The 18023-nt window shown below is 39.8% G+C and overlaps 2 protein-coding genes across 6 annotated transcripts; one reads left to right on the top strand and one right to left on the bottom strand.

Moving 5' to 3' along the window:
• The first annotated feature begins 5665 nt into the window (after positions 1-5665).
• Positions 5666-13982, top strand: LOC123498602 (transcription factor A, mitochondrial-like). 2 transcript variants are annotated; one of them, XR_006672740.1, is made up of 7 exons: positions 5666-5821; positions 7382-7527; positions 8114-8216; positions 8874-9078; positions 10109-10233; positions 10842-11725; positions 12640-13982. XR_006672740.1 is itself a non-coding variant. In XM_045245869.1 (6 exons), exons 1-6 carry the CDS (start codon positions 5745-5747, stop codon positions 10933-10935), a joined length of 750 nt encoding a protein of 249 aa, XP_045101804.1. In that variant the 5' UTR covers positions 5666-5744; the 3' UTR covers positions 10936-12154. The 2 variants fall into 2 exon arrangements, 1 of the variants encoding a protein (XP_045101804.1); XM_045245869.1 differs by lacking the exon at positions 12640-13982 and having other exon boundaries at positions 10842-12154.
• A 43-nt stretch (positions 13983-14025) lies between these two features.
• Positions 14026-16354, bottom strand: LOC123498600. 4 transcript variants are annotated; one of them, XM_045245867.1, is made up of 4 exons: positions 16119-16349; positions 15608-15704; positions 15158-15282; positions 14026-14717 (listed from the first exon to the last, which is right to left on the bottom strand). In XM_045245867.1, exons 2-4 carry the CDS (start codon positions 15671-15673, stop codon positions 14132-14134), a joined length of 777 nt encoding a protein of 258 aa, XP_045101802.1. In that variant the 5' UTR covers positions 15674-15704; positions 16119-16349; the 3' UTR covers positions 14026-14131. The 4 variants fall into 4 exon arrangements, with proteins under 4 accessions (XP_045101802.1, XP_045101800.1, XP_045101801.1 ...); XM_045245865.1 differs by having other exon boundaries at positions 16134-16347; XM_045245866.1 differs by lacking the exon at positions 16119-16349 and adding an exon at positions 15850-16089.
• Between the last annotated feature and the right edge of the window lie 1669 nt (positions 16355-18023).

Below are 18023 nucleotides of genomic sequence, written 5' to 3' on the forward strand. Positions count from 1 at the left end.
AAAGAGTGTGTGGTGCAGGTTAGCTTACATGTTGCATGTTACTACTACTACTACTACTACTACTACTACTACTACTACTACTACTACTACTACTACTACTACTACTACTACTACTACTACCACTGTTACTACTATCGCAATAAATCATTACAGTGATTTATTGCGGTACCAATGTCTAATTACTGGTTATCTGATAATTATTCTTTTCGCGTCATCGATTCAGTTACAAAGCAGCGATAATCGATAATATTGATTTTTGGAGCATGGACATGTTGAAGTTTTAAGCATCCAATCTCGAATCTTAGTAATTTTGCTTAAAACAGAACTTTTCATTAGGGAAGAGACAAGATTAACTTTGAATCTGAATTATTTTCCATTTTTTTTCTAAGTTATATAAGGTAATGGTGAAAGTATGGATTTGGTTTAATTGTATTCTTTTTAAACACCAGTATCGTTACAGCTTGTATGAAGATTTAGGATTCATTGATTTATAGGCTTTGGGTTATCAGGGGATCGATTTGTCGCTAGTAACATTATTGCTTATCGCCGATTCGGTTATCGTCATCCATTTATCGGTCATCTTGATAATATCTTGTTATCGCACCCAGTTATGACTTTTGTTACTACTACTACTACTACTACTACTACTACTACTACTACTACTACTACTACACTTAAACCACTTTCATCACCACAAATACTCCTACTATTAACTCTAATACAGTATTACCATAACAATCTCTCTCTCTCTCTCTCTCTCTCTCTCTCTCCACAAATTTCACCTGCACTCAACAAAGCCACCTCGTTTCTATATTTCTCCTTGGCATTAGATACACGAATGCATTCTGTAAGCAATCACTGGAGAGAATGCAATGAAGACGAAAGAGAGACGGTAGTGGAAGGGGAGGGAGAGAGAGAACCTTTCCGGGTGACCTTTCTCTTCCTCCTTCAGCCTTGCTCGGACTCCAGCCAGCCAACCCTGACCTTGCCCGGGGATGGCTGCTGGGCGCCGAACAAACGAGTTTTCTATTCCCTTGAACGGACATCACATTATCTTCCTTCTTGCAGGTGTGTGTATGGCCCAGTGAGAGTTGCTGAGGCCTGACGTTCGTGAGCCACGTGCACTCACTCACTCACTCACACACACACACACACACACACACACACACACACATATGCATAGACGAACACAGGCACGTGATTTCACTCGTTTTGTATTGGTAAGTTAGGCAGGCAAACTCTCTCTCACACACACACACACACACACACACACACACACACACACACACACACACACACACACACACACACACACACACACACACACACACACACACGCTCAACAATGCTACTCTACTGAAATGATGTCGATTCACAGTTAAAAAAAAATAAAAACCAAGCAAGTTTCTCATATACGTGCAACTACCAATAATTTTCCTCTACATTCCCTCTTATGCATCATCTTCCTCATCATTCATCCCCGTCCATTCCTCATCCGAATCATTCCCTTCTACCATTACTTCTCCCTCCCTTCACTTCCTTTCTCCTCAGTCACTCCGTCAACATTCACCTGTCGGAAATAAAGTAAAAAGAAAAAGAAAAAGAGCAGCGTTAGACCTCCCAGATGTTGCCTTGTTATTTAAGTTTTATTGTCGCTAATTGACGCCGCCAAGGTGAGGGAAAGGTGAATCACTAAAGCATTAAAGGTTGATTGATATCTCGCTGGTGGTGGTGGTGGTGGTGGTGGTGGTGGTGGTGGTTTACTCCTATTAGTTTCCTCATTGCCAGAGAGAGAGAGAGAGAGAGAGAGAGAGAGAGAGGGGGAGAGAGAATTACCCCTCTAAACCACACAAAAAATATTATACTTTCATGATTTATTTCTTGATTTCTCTTTTTTCTCATCTTCCTTCTCTCCTTCCTTCCTTCCTTCCTTCCTTCCTTCCTTCCCTTTCATTTTTCCTTCTTTACTGCCCTCTATATTATTCATCTGTTCTTACTCTCGTTCCCTCCTCACAACACTCCCTCTTCCACCTTCCTTCCTTTTGTACCTCCTTTCGTCCTCTCCCTCCCTCCGTCCCTCCCTTCCTCCCTTTCCACCTCTTGTAAATCTCCCTTCCCTTCCATCACGACTGTATTGTTACTGTTTGTAGTCATTCATTTTCCTTCCTTATTTAAGAAGTCATGTGTTTGCAATTCATGGTCGGGTGCTTGTTTCACCTGATTCTTACCTTCAGCCTTCCTCACGTCCACTTTCCCTTCACTTGAATAGTTTCCCCTCCATTGCCTGGACACAACACGAGGCCTACGAGGTGAGGGATGACGTGGCCACCTTGCTCATTTCCTCGCGTGATGAGGGAAAAAATATATATAGACCCGTATTCTGAAACGCTTTTCCTTACTTTTTTTTTATTTAGTTTTCGTATACATTTATTTCGTTCTATTTTTTTTTTTTTCGCCCTTTGGTAATTTCGTTGGAAGACCTGTATGCTGAAACGCTTTTCCTTACTTTTTTTTTTAAATATTTTGTTTGGTAATTCATTTATTTCGTTCGTTCTATTTTTTTTTCTTTTTCTTTTTGTTCACCCATTTGTAATTACTTTGAATGAGAGAATGCAGGAAGAGGTAGCTAATTATTCGGAAACTCTATGTATTTTGCTCTCTCACCACGGCTATTCAAAAACAAAAAGAAACGTGCACAGTTAGCCAGGTTTTCAAGTACATGTGTTTCTCCTGTTAATAATGTACAGAAACCTTTATCAGTCTACCACCAGGAAATGTAAAAAAAAAAAAAACTTATTCCTTTGAGTACCATGATGCGTTTCCATATTCATTTTGCTTACTATTGGTGACTTCATACAGTTTTAGAATCATTTAGATGGATTGAAATAGGGGAGACTGTGACCATTAATCTTCTGATCCACATAGACTCTTACTGATGTCAATAAAATGGTCTAATCGCACACAAACTCAAGGTAGAAATATGTCCCAGTATTGAAGGGGTTAAAAACACGTTCAGTTCGGATCGGATGATATTCTATGCAATAACCTCCCTGCATGATGTTGTTCTCTCACTTTGGCTGTTACTGGTCTATCTATCTCTCTCTCTCTCTCTCTCTCTCTCTCTCCTCTTTTCTCCTTTCACACTATCAATATCTCTCCATTTCCTTCTTTTCTCTCACTATCAACTTTCATCTATATATTTCTATTTATTTCTTTCACTATCAACTTGTTTCCTATTTTTCCTTCAACTATACAGAAGGTTTCAAAAGTTATAGGGATCGCGTTGCAACATAAAAAAAAAAGTGGTGAGTGTTGTGGTGAGTGGTAATGATTGATGAGTGAATGATAAGTGTATGGCAGTAATTGGTGAGTGAGTGGTGAGTGTATGGTAATGAATGGTGAGTGTAGTGTATAGGAATGATTGGTGAGTGAGTGTATGGGGTGAGTGGTGAGTGTTTTGGTGGTGAGTGGTGAGTGGGGTGTGGCGAGGGAGCGTTTCAGAATATGGGCCTTGATCTCGTCTCTCCTCGTCTGCTTGGAATCGCTTGGGAAACTTGGGAGTGATTTTCTTTTATTCTTTTTTTTTCTGTTTAAAGTTGAATGAGATCTGGTGTCGCTACCTCTGCCAGTGATTTCGAAATATACAGTGAGAGAGAGAGAGAGAGAGAGAGAGAGAGAGAGAGAGAGAGAGAGAGAGAGAGAGAGAGAAATTTGTGTACGTTTTGTCAATGGTTTTCGATTTTTACACCTCTCTCACTATTTATCATTCACTAAGACGTACATACAGTTTAGTTAAGCATTGTTTTTTTTTTGTGTGTATTTTTTTTCTTTTTAGTATTGTTTACTTTTCTTTTAGTGTTTTGTTTGTTGGCTGATTTGTTTGTTTGTTTATTTGTTTGTTTCATTCGTTTGTTTATTCAACTTACTCACTTACGTATCTTCATATCAGCTTTCTATTTTGTTGTCGTCCTGTCATCCGCACCCACCCACACACATGCACACACCCATACCTACACCCCACACTCACACACCCACACTCACACACACACACACACACACACACACACACACACACACACACACACACACACACACACCTGTGTTCCATCCTTCTGTTACACCTGCAATTTGACTAAGAGATAGAAAGATATATATATATATATATATATATATATATATATATATATATATATATATATATATATATATATATATATATATATAGAGAGAGAGAGAGAGAGAGAGAGAGAGAGAGAGAGAGAGAGAGAGAGAGAGAGAGATCGCATGACTACGTAAGTTAGCTAAAAGTTGCCTTCAAGATGCGAATCTATCTTGCCGTTATGAAACTGCCTGTGCTAACCTGGTCGTAGATTGTGCCAACGTCACCGTCAGGAGGAGCTGAGGTGTGCTTGCATTCAAGGTGTACGGTATTTTTTTTTATTATATATTTTTTCCTTTAATTTTTTCACCACCGTTAATTTCCATGGACATAAAATCCCTTGAAATGCTGTTGTCCTTGTATCAAAGGAAAAATATAAATAAGGAGGAAGAGACTGAACAAAACAAGAGGAGGAAGAAGAGGAGGAATAAGAAGAGGAGAGGTATAACAAGCAAAACATTATTTTCAGCCCTGCTAATGTACACATATTACTGAAAGCTAAAATCTACACATATTTTAGAACATGAGGGTTACCTAACTAATTTTCACGTATCTTTGCTGTGGGTGATGTTGCGTTACTGATATCATATGGTTTGCGTTGTTTAATTTTACCCTTGATGATAGTTGAGATTTTAATTAACTATGTATATTTTTTCATACTGTCTTATGAATTGTTTTCATGAGAGAGAGAGAGAGAGAGAGAGAGAGAGAGAGAGAGAGAGAGAGAGAGAGAGAGAGAGAGAGAGAGAGACTTTATTGTTGTGAGAAATATACAACAAAAGAGGAGGTCGGGTCATGCCAGTCTCCTCCTAAACATGGGGCAAACACGTTCATTGGGCAGGTCTTATGTCTCAGCGAGGAAACAGGACTGCAGTGTTTGTCAGGGCGGAAGGTGGCTGCGACAGTACTGAGCCACCTGCCACCTGCTTAGTTAGTGAAGTCAGTCAGCTGTCGTGTTATCGCATCCATGGTATGAGTGTCAGGTCAGACCAAGGAGCAGCAGGGCGAGGGGCACTGTAGCTACCCCATCCTGTGGAGGAGCTTCGTAATCCACTGCGATGACTAACACAACAATGGCCGTCTGCTCGTCCTCCACGGCAGTGTCCACAACATTGTAGTCTGTCTCTAGATCCGCTTCCTCAGAAGGAGACACAGACTAGAGAGTGGAGAGGTCCAGACTGACAAGTGCTGGACGGGAGCTGGTGGGGACGGAGGCCAGATGGACAGGGCAGGCACTGGCTAGGGCCGAGGGCTTGCTGGCACTCGGGTCAGGCTGGGACTCGGTGACAGTAATGTGATATAGTGTGAGAAAAGAAGAAAAAAAAAAAACACTGCAAGAGATATGATTAAGTTGATGATGACAATGGTAACGATTGATAGCGATAATGAAGAAGACCATGAATAAATACAAACACAGAAGAAAAAAACTAGAACTAAGACAGAAAACAGAAAATAGTTAGAAAAGAAAAAAAGTCAATATGAATAAAAGACCAAACACTGGAAAGAGAGCCGTTACAAAGACGCTCCATAACCGTCGGTGTGCTGCTGCTGACGATGACTCTGATGCTGTAAACACTAACTAAACATGGCGTTGGTTCGGCTGTGCGTGGCCCGCCAGTCCTTCCTCGGCAGGTCTTTTTTTAGACATGCAGAGGCCCCTGGGTATGTACAACGCCCATGGATAGTCCTGGAGGGCCCTGGAGTGAATGTCAAGTAAAAGAATATTAGTCAAGTGGTAGATAAGTTCATTGGGAGTTTTTTGCTACAAGATTTGAATTATTTTTTACCATTATTTTTTTCTCATGGCGTGGGTGTTACATTGTCATAGCGTGTGGTGCGTCTGGCATTGTGTTTGCGTGGTGGCAGGGGTGGGACGGCACATGCTTGGGGAAAGCTTCAGTATTAAGGCTTTGGTGTTGTGTGGGTGAATGGGGAAGGGCGTATGGTGTTGTGTGTCTAGATTAGTGAGTTTGCAAGTGTGTGTATTTTAATGTATTAAGACACATGGTAATTGCAGGGTATATGTGGCTGGCCATTAGTTGAGTTTGGTGTTCCTTTAAGCCCTTCAATACTATAATGTGTTTCCATATTTACTCTGGTTATTATTTGGTGATTTTGTACAGCTTCAGAAACTCATGTGGGGGATTAAAATAGGGAAAATTGTGGCCATTAATTTTCTGACCTCCATGGATCCTTCCCAATGTTAGCAAAATCATCTAATCACACCCCAAAACTCAAGGTAGAAATGCATCCCAGTACTGAAGAGGTTAAAGGAAATCTTGTAAATGTAGATAAAAAGTTTAGAAAGTTGTCATATTAACTTGCTGGTCTAAAACTCTTGGAAGGCTGATGGAACTGACAGCGTCCCTCCATTTGTTCCCTCTGCCTTCGACATAAAGCTTTTTATAGGGCCTGGCACAAAGCTTTCATTTCCAGACTACCTTCTTATGTCTTCTATCTCTCTGTAACTTCATCTCAAGTGTCTTTCCTGACCTGTGCTATTTCTGCTGTGGTGGACGGTCACTTCATGCACAAGATGCAGACATCAGGGCACAGTTTGGGCATATGGCACAGTAAGAAGTGTTAGAGATAATCAAGATAAAGATAAGTTTCCACAGTACACCTCTGCTCATGTCTCTTTTTTCCTTCTGTGCTGTGTTTGCCTTCTCTCTCCTTAGATCTGAGTCAGCTGACCTACACAACTCTGTCTGGGTTCCCTCGGCCACAGTCACAGTTTTACAGCCTCCTCCCCAGTGGATCTGTTCTGTGTGGACCTTTCCACTTCTCCACATGAAAAGAGGACCACCGTGGTACAGTGGAACAATGCGTACTTTGGAGTCCGAGAGGTCTCCAAGCGCACGGGTTCAAATCCTGTCCACGGTCTGAGTGTAGGTTGGATTTCCTCACTTGGAACAACGGTTTCCTAGCGGGTGGGCTTTGAGATAGGAGGTTCCCCAAAAAGTATCCCCTTTAGGCCATAAATTTCCGTGGAAAGCCCACATGGTATCAATAAAGAAACCTTTAACAGAACAGCTTTGTTGGTTTGGGGTTTTCTACTTTTCTCTGTTCCTTCTTTCTTCACATTTTTCTACAAGCCCTTATTTACCTGACTTCTTTTCTTGTTCCTTATATCTTCTTTTACATTGAAAGGTCCTGGAAGGAAGCAGGTTGCTGTAGATCACCATTGTATGATGCATTAATTCAAAGCTTTTCTCTCTACAGAGTGTTGTCAGTGGCATACAAGCAGAGTGTGGCACAGCAGCTGGGCCTGCCAGAGCCTCCCAAGCGCCCCCTCGCACCTCACGTCCGCTTCATTAAGGACCGGATAGAGGACATTACGAAACAGTATCCAAAGCTGTCAAGTCAAGGTATTACTTTATTATGTTTTTTTATACTATATAAATGAAATATTGATAAATAATATATAGTATTTTTGGTTTGATGCATAATACAGAGACTAAGGAGCTTACAATTAGGCTCTGCATCCACCTTGTTTTTTGTCCAGTTCCTAATCTCAAAGTATTCCCTCAAGGAATTGGCAATGCCAGAAGCTGTTTAGTTGTGTCCTTGTATTATTTCTTTGTTTATTTTATCCTTTTTGTCCTCCTTTCCTCCTTTGCAGTAAATACAAATAGGTACTGTACATGTAGTTATCTTTTCCAAACGACAGGGAAGGAGTACCACAAAGATGAGCTATATGAATTTCTACAAGAACATGCTAATCTTCAAGAAGCTCCTCTGAAGACAAATGTGTGGTAGTCATTTAAGGGATATTTTTTTTTCTTTTTCAGTTACCTGAAATTTCTACTTAGTGATTATGATTTGATTAAGATTATACAGTAAATCTGTTAAAATTGAAAGGTAATGGTAAGAAGGCTGCCTCGTCAAAGTGGGAGTCATCTGTACATTAGAGCAAAGTATGCAGAATGAATAGCTGTGCCTTTATATTTTCAGAGGTATTTACCAAAACCCTGGACAACTGGAAATCTCTCAATTCTTTAGAGAAAAGTAAATGGACTTCTGAATTTAATAGAGAAAAGGAACTTTATAATGCACTGTAAGTTGAAATGTTCTATTATCTTGGAATTTTTTTGTATAAGTATGAACACTGGTGAAGAGTTTAGTAGAAAGGAACATGGTGGGAAGTTGTTGTCAGAGCACGGAGAGCCATAAGTGATAAAGAATGATGAACAATGTAATCTCAACTGCTGTGGCACCAGAGGAATTAAGGCTTTTAAAAGATAACAGGTAGCTAGCTAGTAATGTTTTGTTAATCAAGCATTTGGTAAAAAGGAATAAAAGATACTTGAGAATAAATGGAAAACTATTTTCAAATGATCTATGCAGTAAAATGTATTTTGTGTTATTGCATGAAATTACCATTTACAATAGTATCCACTATTTATTATGGGGTCCAAGACAGAGGCCATTCAAGCTGTTGTCAGTGTTCCTGATGCCTAAAGCCAGCAGCTTCAGTACAAGTTTGCGGGAATATTTTTGTTCGTGAAATTTCAGTTTCTGAGTGTTTGTTTTGATGGAATATCCTAGAATCATAAAGTGTTGGTCTGTTTGTTTGTTTTTATGAGGGTAAAGTTAATTTTTTTGGTGTTGATATTTCAATTGACAATAAACTCAACAAATATCTTTATAATAGTTCTTTTGTTTATAATATATTTTTTTTCATGGTTACTGAATTGTGTTTATGTACTTTTAGATATAAAGCTTATGTTGAGAAGCTGAGCCCGTCTCAGCTGGAGAGCATAAAGGCGCTGAAAAGGAAGCGTTCCGAGGACAAGGCAAAACGAATGTCAAGACGAGAGAAGAAGAGAGAGAGTGAGGATCTGGGTAAGCCCAAGTACCCAGGTAATGCTTTCTTCCTCTACATATCCACACTGGAGCGGGGAGACTCAACTGGAAAGGTGTGTTATAGATTTCATCTGAGATTGGTTGCTGTTAATGTTTTTTACCAGGTGACTCACCACTTCTTTTTTCCTTTATTATTATTATGTAAGAGGGAGAACTACCAGGGACAGAAAATTGATAATAGAAAAAAAAAGAAAAAGAAAAAAAGGCCCACTGGAATTGTAGTCTCCTTAAGAGATTCAAAAGAATTAGTAAAAATTTAGGGACAAATGTCTCTCTTAAAAGAAGTTGAGTTGTAGGAAGATGAAAATACAGAAACAGGCAGGGAGTTCCAGAGTTTACCAGTGAAAGGTATGAATGATTGAGAATACTGGTTAACTCTTGTATTAGAGAGTTGGACAGAATAGGGATGAGAGGAAGAAGAGAGCCTTGTGCAGCGAGGCTGCAGGAGGAGGGGAGGCATGCAGTTAGCATGAAAATAGCGATAAAAGATAGAAAGGGATGCAACATTTCTGCTGTGAGAAAGAGGCTGAAAACAGTCAGTCAAAGGAGGGAAGTTGATGAGATGAAAAGCTTTTGATTCTACCCTATCTAATAAAGCTGTATGAGGAACCCCTCCCCTCCCCCAACATGCGAAGAGTACTCCATATAAGGACGGATAAGGCCCTTGTACAGAGTTAGCAGTTGGAGGGGCGAGAAAAACTGGCGGAGACGCTGCAGAATGCCTAACTTCATAAAAACTATTTTAGTAAGAGATGAGATGTGAAATTTCCAGTTAAGATTATGAGTAAAGGACAGACTGAGAATATTTAGTGAGGAAGAGGGAGACAGTTGAGTGTCATTGAAGAAGAGGGGATAGTTGTCTGGAATGTTGTGTCAAGTTCATAGATGGAGGAATTGAGTTTTTGAGGCATTGAAAACTACCAAGTTTTTTCTGCCCCAATCAGAAATCTTAGAGAGAGATCAGTAGTCAGGTGTTTTGTGGCTTCTCTGCATGATCTGTTGAGTTGAAGTCCATTATTTCACATTGACACATTGCATGCAATGCTCTTGTTCATTATTACATTGGATGCTGTTTTCACACAGGAGTTTGTGAAAGCTGCAGCTGAAAAGTGGCACTCACTGCCAGAAAGAACACAGCAGATATACCGAGAAAAGGCTAAGAAGATGCTGGAGGAATACAATGAGGAGCTGTGTCAGTGGGAGGCGAAGTGAGTTGCACGCACACTTTCTGATTTTAGCAAACATAATGATAAGTAACTCCTAAAATTTATGTTTTATGTAGCTATCTCATAAAATCTTGTGGTATATTGTCTATCACAGATCTGATGGGTAGTTTTATTGAATTCTTTGTAGTTTTGTATTTAATTTCTGCTATACTCAGTTGGATTCTGTTATTCCTAATTTTTACCAAGTAATATTTCATTTGTTTAGGGACCAACTTGTTACATAAAAAGGAAAGAAAACATACCAGTCTGGTCTTCATTATCACACATGGGAGGTTGTGCCTACACTCAGTGTGATGTGCATTAGAGTTAAGGAAAGCCTTGGCAGAAAAGGGCTGTTTCTGAATTAGCATTGTACATTACTTGCAAGCTGACTGTTCTATAACTAGATAAGATTCTGTGATGATTATGACAGTGTAATTAATTGCAGATTTGGTCAGGCAGAATAGGAAGAAAATCAATAAAATCCTTGTGCTTTGTTTTGCAGTGTTCGATCATGAGTTTGAACCGTTTGTTGCATTTTGGGTCTCGATTCAGCACATCTAGTTTCAATATTTCATTTTTTTATACTTTTATTTATGTCTTGTTTCCAGAATGGTGCAGAAAGGCAGGGTAGACCTTGTGCGGACAAACCAACTCGGAGGAGAGCTTCGGGAAGGGATCCGAGGACGTAAGAAGCAGAATTAGGGACTCGCCTCAGGTGGTGGTGAGAGGGAGGCTGACCCATCCAGGCTGTCGATGGAGAGGGAGGGGCATGGTGTGTCAGTAGAACTGGGCCAGGCAAACTCTACTAAAGTTCAGGGAAAAAGAAAGAAAACTAAAGATCTGTCATCATCGTCCTCTTCTCTCCACCTGGCACCCATTTTAGGTCAGAAGAGAAGGCCAAAAAGACAAAAAAAGAATGATAAAAGACAGACTGGTAAAGCTACAACTCAAGTAGATGAAGATGGATCTGGTGTTGATAGATATTTATTGCCTAGTAGAAGAAAAGTAAGGAACAAACGTGAAGTAACAAATAATTTGTCATTTCACGTAGTTCCCACACTATCACCTGATGTAATTTCACTGAGTAGTCTTTATAGAGATATTTTTCAGCTCAAAGAGATTAGATACCTTAATTTGTCTTGCTGGATAAGATCAATGCATGATTATAAAGGATTTTGTACACTATTAACGGAATTGGAAGTTGAAAAGCTTGCATCAGTGTATCATAAAAGACAGTTGGTCAGTTCACTTGTAAAAATTTCACAAAGTACATTGAAAGAAAGTAATAGCAGTGCGAAAGGTGAATATAATTTATTGGACAAAGAAAATGAAAATGCAAGCCTATTGGACACCAGTGTACTTGGTGGCCAGCTGTCTGTCATTGCGGATGTTCATCGTGACGACTCACTGGACCCCGGTGTGTCAAGACAGTGTTCAGAGTCTGTCTCCACCTTGACTCACCTTCCACAGGACTCCTTCCTTAATAATGAAGGTAAATACTGGAGTTCTCAGTATGTTGAGAATAGTAGTGCCAATTATCCTTGCTATGTAGAAGGGGATCATGCCATCAATACTGAGCTAAAGTTTTGCCCGCACAGTAATGAGGAGGAACGCCAGGTTGTCTTCAGATCAGTCACTGTGGATGAACTGGATGAAGGATGTAGCAGTCCAGAGGCAGCTTGCTCTCATGAACATTTGTATTCTTTGTTAAGACTTCCTTCTATTTTTGAGTCTCAATTCCCTCCTGATGCAAATCTTTGGTGGCAAGACATAGGAATCTTACATGTATATAATATTGCCATAACAGGCATTCTTTTCTACCTTGTGATAACATGATTGTATGTCTTTGAATATAAAAAAATCCATAAAGAAGCATTTTTTTATAGTGCACTTCTCTTTTAAATAAGGACACTGACAGAATTACTATGTTTTCCTTTATACCATTTGATATAGCAGTCCAGTGATTTAGTGACTCATACTTGGCTCAGAACTTAGAAGTCTCCAACTTGAAACTTTGAATAGACACACTAGCCTCTATTCACCCAGCCATGAAGTGTGTACGCTAGGGAACTGTAACCTTGCTTCCACGTAGTAGCAAAAAGATAGGAAACCTATACTTCTGTGAATGCAAATATAGTGTGTGTGTGTGTGTGTGTCCTGCTAATGTTACAAATGGTCTGTGTCATACATATTTTTATATAGATTTCAGGGATAATACAAGAACAAACTGAGAACTCACATTTATGTTGTTGCTCGCAGGTCTGGCTTTGAAGACCAGGTAGGTATTGGGTCATGAACGTATGAAAGAAAAGCAGACTTCTAGTTTTGTGAATTAAGTAAAAATAATGTTTTCTACTGAATAAAACTGTGTACATATATATTAATTATGGAATCAATTATTTTTAGCTGGATGATTGTGTCATGTGCCTCTGTGAGCTTAGCCATCAGCTAGCTTTGAGCTCAGCAGTGACCTGCATGGTGGAGTCCCATGTGTTGACTATTGGACAGCAACAGCCAGCCTTCAGAAAGTGTCAAACTGTTGTGGTGCTGTTCTGTTCTCTCCAGCTACTGGGAGTTATGAAAGGTGCGGTAATAAATCTGTCACTTCCATATCCTAAGTGAGAGAAGACTGGCACATTTACCTCGTGATGAAGCAAGTAGGCTGGTGCAGAGATAAATGTTGCTGTATGCTTGATAAAGGGATCGTGTTGAAAGGTATTGATCCTCACGGGTGAACTCCATTGCATTGGTGCTTTGCTGACTGATGCTTGACAATAGATTTTCTCAAAATGAGTTTGTAGTAATGTTTGTTTTTGTGCAACAAAAAATTGAGAAATCTGCAAGTCTATAAGTATTCCTATTCTTATTCTTAAGACACATACTGGATTGATTACTTGTGAAATAATATTCAGTAATTACCTTTCCCATCACAATATGGCGATGAGTTTTAACTTTATTGATTGCTCAATGAATCTGATCCTTTTGCCTCAAAATTTCATATAAAAAATTGTGTGTATTCTGTTTTGTTCTTTAAGATATTGGTGGTATATTCTTGAACATTCATCTGAATAAATTACAAATATTTGGTACATATTCTCTTTTCATTGAGTTTTAACTGGAGTAGTTAAAATTTTCATTAATTCAGGCCTGAAGTCCTCCCCATGAGTCACTTATTTCATTTCCTCTTTTGGTCTGAAAAGTCATCAAGGCAATTGCTCATATAACATGCTGAAGCATGTTTCAAACATGTTATTGGCTATTGGTTTTTCAACTTTATATTTGATATCTAAGTAACTCAGTGACTTGTTTGTCATCACTAAATAACTATTCTTAGATATTTACCTTCTCTCATGACAAGTAGGGAGGTGGAAACAGATCACTGCATTGCACTAGGTCTGCTGCAGTGCTCAAGGTATGGAGTTATTTGCCATCTTTTAGGACACTACTGAAAAAGAAATCATATTAAAACTTTCCCCTAATATGATTCGTGTTTACAAAAAACAAAACAAAACGATAATATCGCTAAAATTAGCTGAAATAATTATCAACGTATTACCTTCATTTCATTCTTGCAGTATTAAAAAAAGAAATGTTAAGAAGTCTTTGTTCAACACTTATCAAAATGTAACCATTGAATTATGAAGCAGATCAGTCGATAAAATTAAATTATATTAATGTTGTCTTGGTATTTAAGAGAAGTATGTCAATGCAAAAAGATCTTGGAATTAATAAAAGCACAGTGAAGCAAACATATATATTGTGTTTCTAAAGTATGTACAATTCTTGACAAACCAGAGAGAGAGAGAGAGAGAGAGAGAGAGAGAGGCAACAGTGATAACAATGTTGCCTTTCAAATCATTAACAATACTAATGTTAAAATCTGAATTATTTTTAAACTTCACCATGAATATGACTTTCTTTCCTTTACTACAACAATTTGTTTTTGTTTACTCCTAAAAGGCTTTTTACTGGTACTGGAATTTGAAGACTGAGCTAAATGTCTTATCATAGCATCCTCTAATAGTAATTCTTCCTCCTTTACTGTCTTTTTTGTTGATGTTTGTGACTTTTCTTCCTTTTCTGTCTCTTTCATTGATGTGTGTAACTCTTCCTCCTTCACTGTCTCTTTCATTGATGTGCGAGACTTTTCTTCCTTTATTGTCTCTTTCACTGATTGTAACTCATCCTCCTTTGTCGGCTTTTTCATCAATGTGTGTAACTTTTCTTCCTTTTCTGTTTCTTTCACCAGTGTATTTTTTCCCTCCTTTACTGTATCTTTTATCACTGTCTCTGTTTCATCTTTTATTGTTTCCTTAATATTTGATTTTTCTTTCATTACCAGAGACACATTTTCTTCAGTTGTCACCAAGGATTCCTGAGGCTGATCCAACGTGGCTGCCCAACTTCTTTCAATAGCTAAGTTTTTGCCATCTGTCAGCTGACGGTGTCTCTGAACCACATCCCCATGGCCAGTCTGCTGCATCCTGAGTGTGAAGGCTTTATTAGCTCAAAACACTGCTGGTGGTACGTACCTGCTTGGTTAACACTAATGCATCCCTAATCTCAAACAAATACTATTCATGTAGCAGGGAACAGATACAGGACATAGTGGAGTTATGGCTGTGTAAGCGGGCGAGTGATAGGCCAATAAAGAGAGTCTCATGTGTAGAAGGAAGTCAAGAATCCCATCCCCTTGTGTGTGTTAGCTTTCTATTTATATAAAACTGATAATTTTGTAGGTAGGCCATTAATAAAGATTTGTTTGTCTTAAACACACTTCACAACTCGGCATCTTGTATCTCTTCTCTACTCTTTGCTTCAGCAAACTACAGAAGTATTGGCTGTTTCCATCATTAATGCCTATCAGTGTATCAGTAAAAGGCATAAACTACTGATTAACTTAGGAATAAAGAAATATACTGACCATCTTTCCCATTTAGAAACTTCATCTTTATATTTCTTTTCCAGCTCTTTTGCTTGAAGCTGAAAAATTCTCTTGTCTTGTTGAGACAGTTTATTCCACTTACAAGCTGCTTCATATATGTATTTCTGGAATGGAGGTTAGGAACATTCATTCATTACTTATACCTGTAACAGGAGCAATTTTTTACCTACACCTTGCCTACTAAACTAAACTCTTCCCTACAAGTGTGCTAAATGATTTGTTTAGGACCAAATGATTCCTGGATTACAAAGAGAACCTGCTCTTCACCTTTAGTGCTGCTACCACTGGAATGACTTTCCAATGTTGTAAGAAGACTCCACAGTTAAACTGTATTGAAAATTTACCACCAAACACACACACACACACACACAAAAAAAAAAGAAAACTTCTAAACTAATGAAAAAGTATTAAGAGGGTACACAGTGTTACCTTCAAGCCCTTCCCCTCTCTAGGTTGTGTCTCCAGGAATAGTGTGAAGGCATTTCCTGGACACATCGGCTTCTCATTCTTAAACTTCCTCTGACTTCTGGAAAACGAAAGGCATTTCAGATTTATGAAAATAATGCTGTTATGATTAAAAAATCATTAGTTTTGTACTAATAAACTAACAAAACACTGCATATCTCCAAGTTGATGGGTTCATCCAGGTGTTAAAACAGTTATCACTTTGCCTTATTATGGTCCCATAGAATCACTAAGTAATGTCTTTCTCTCTCCTTTAAATGGCTAAGAAAATGTGATTCTTATGAGCCGTGGAATGGTCCAGTGACGCTGCAAATGCGTGGCAGGTGGCAGGTCTTCTTCAGGTGAGGCCTGTCAGGCACACATGATGACGGAATAGATGTTCCTAGTATTTTTTTTTTTTGTAAGTTCTGAGGGAAGGTTCGAACCTGTGCACTTTCACATCCTTCACACTAAACCCAAAATGCACATCACTTAACTCCCCGGTGCTTACTCGGTGGTAGTGCTGGTTGACCGCACCGTGACCGCAGCTCGCAGGCACCTGTGGCTAACGACAGTCTCCTTAGGGCCATGGCTCCACAGATATTGAGTTACCATGTCTTACAACATGGGAACTTCACCGAGGTCACGATTACATGCACCTCCATCCTTCACACTCAGCCCTGGCTTCACCTCATGGTTTGTTTATGCTGCTGCTGATGATGATGGAACACGATCTTGATCTCGGCGAAACAGTTGATCTCTTTATTACCTTAGAGTCACACAATTGTATCACCAACTCTTGTTAAGAGGCACGAAAACGGAATAAAGAAAACAGACACCGTATTTGACACCATTAACCACTACATCTAGCACACCATATTTTCTTCTAGAATTCTTTAGAAGCCTCTATCATCCTTACATTTGTCTCTACAGTCTAGTCTATATACAGTCCCAGCAGCAACTCCACCCCATTTCCCTCCTTTCTTCCTCCTTTCCTCTTTCCTTGATGGAAGCTCCTACAGGGCCTTAGCTTTGGCTCACTTCCACACAGCCAAGTGAATCCTGGTCCGAACCTCTACTTTGCAAAGGCTCCACGAGTTTTGGGAGTAACTTACTGGCATTCTCGGATTGTTTACAGACACTTACTGATAATCTGATGAGAAAGAAACATTTTTCAGTGTATCTTATCTTTTAGAAATAATTGCTATGAGAGCCCAACGCGTTTGAAGAATTACTATTCGACGCATCATTTGCTGCTTCATACCAGCATACGAATGATTTCCACGTTCATCACTCCAACATCCACCGAGTCACGTCCTTGTGAAGAAAGTGAGCACGCTGGTGGTCAATGAGTGACTCAGTGTTCCTTGGTGATCTACAGCCGTTTTAAAGGAAAGAAAAAACGTGTTTGTGTGTGTGAGTGACGGAGGGGAGCAAGGATCGTATGTGGCGGCAATCGTTGGTCCTTCACTATAGGCAGCAGTGGAGCGAGTGAGGCCAGAGTGATGTCGGTGCCTGACACTGCCACGTAAGTGTTCGCCGCCATTATGAGTAGTTTGCAGTTTTAGACAATGAATGATTTGCTGGTACACCTTGTAGCTGATAATTTGTGTCTTTCTCCTGTGACCTGTTGAACGAGAAAAGATATTATTATCTTAGATGGCGGAATGCTTAGCTGTTACGTGCGTGCGTGGCTTCCTCCGCTACCGTGGCGGCGTAGCCATACCAGGAAGATGGTAGCGAGCAGCTCTTGCTGATTGTCCACCGTAGTGTAAACCTACGCCACTCCTCGCCACTCCTGTTATCAGTGCCAATAATAGATAACTGTTGGTGTGTTCCACGTTCATCTAGGGACCGGATTATTGCTTGAAGGATGTGGGTTCGCTCTTATTTCATGTTGTGTAGATTCTCGTGGAAGGATAGCTCGCCGCTTTGATCTAGAGCAGCCCCATATGACGGCAATGCTGTGGCACCACAACGCAAACTATTTGCAGTCAAGATCAAATTTGCCTCCTTCCAAGGGCTAAGAAAACCAGAACCCACGCAAACAAGTGTCCAGAGCGTTGTGCCAGGAATACCTTTGCGTTATATTTAGACAGGTAAAGGCGTGACCCTGCCTTGGGGACGGGAGTAATGGCGTTGTGCACAGAAAAACTGCCTCTTTATTCTTCCCGCGGGAATTGTCAGGTGGGAGGATGGTGTTGTTAGCTCCCGGGCGAAGTGCGCGTAATTTTCCCTCACTTGTTTGTTCTCTAACACAATTTGGGGCGTGCGTATCGGATTATGGTGTGATAGTGTGTAGTGACGTGTGGAGGCCCGAACGTCTGCCTGCAATCCTGAGCAAGCCAGAGTAGGGCTGTGAACTATAGCAGGCACGGTGATGTGGTCGTTGCCGTGAATA

The sequence above is a fragment of the Portunus trituberculatus genome, chromosome 48 (genome assembly GCF_017591435.1).
Source record: "Portunus trituberculatus isolate SZX2019 chromosome 48, ASM1759143v1, whole genome shotgun sequence".
NCBI classification, from domain to species: domain Eukaryota; kingdom Metazoa; phylum Arthropoda; class Malacostraca; order Decapoda; family Portunidae; genus Portunus; species Portunus trituberculatus.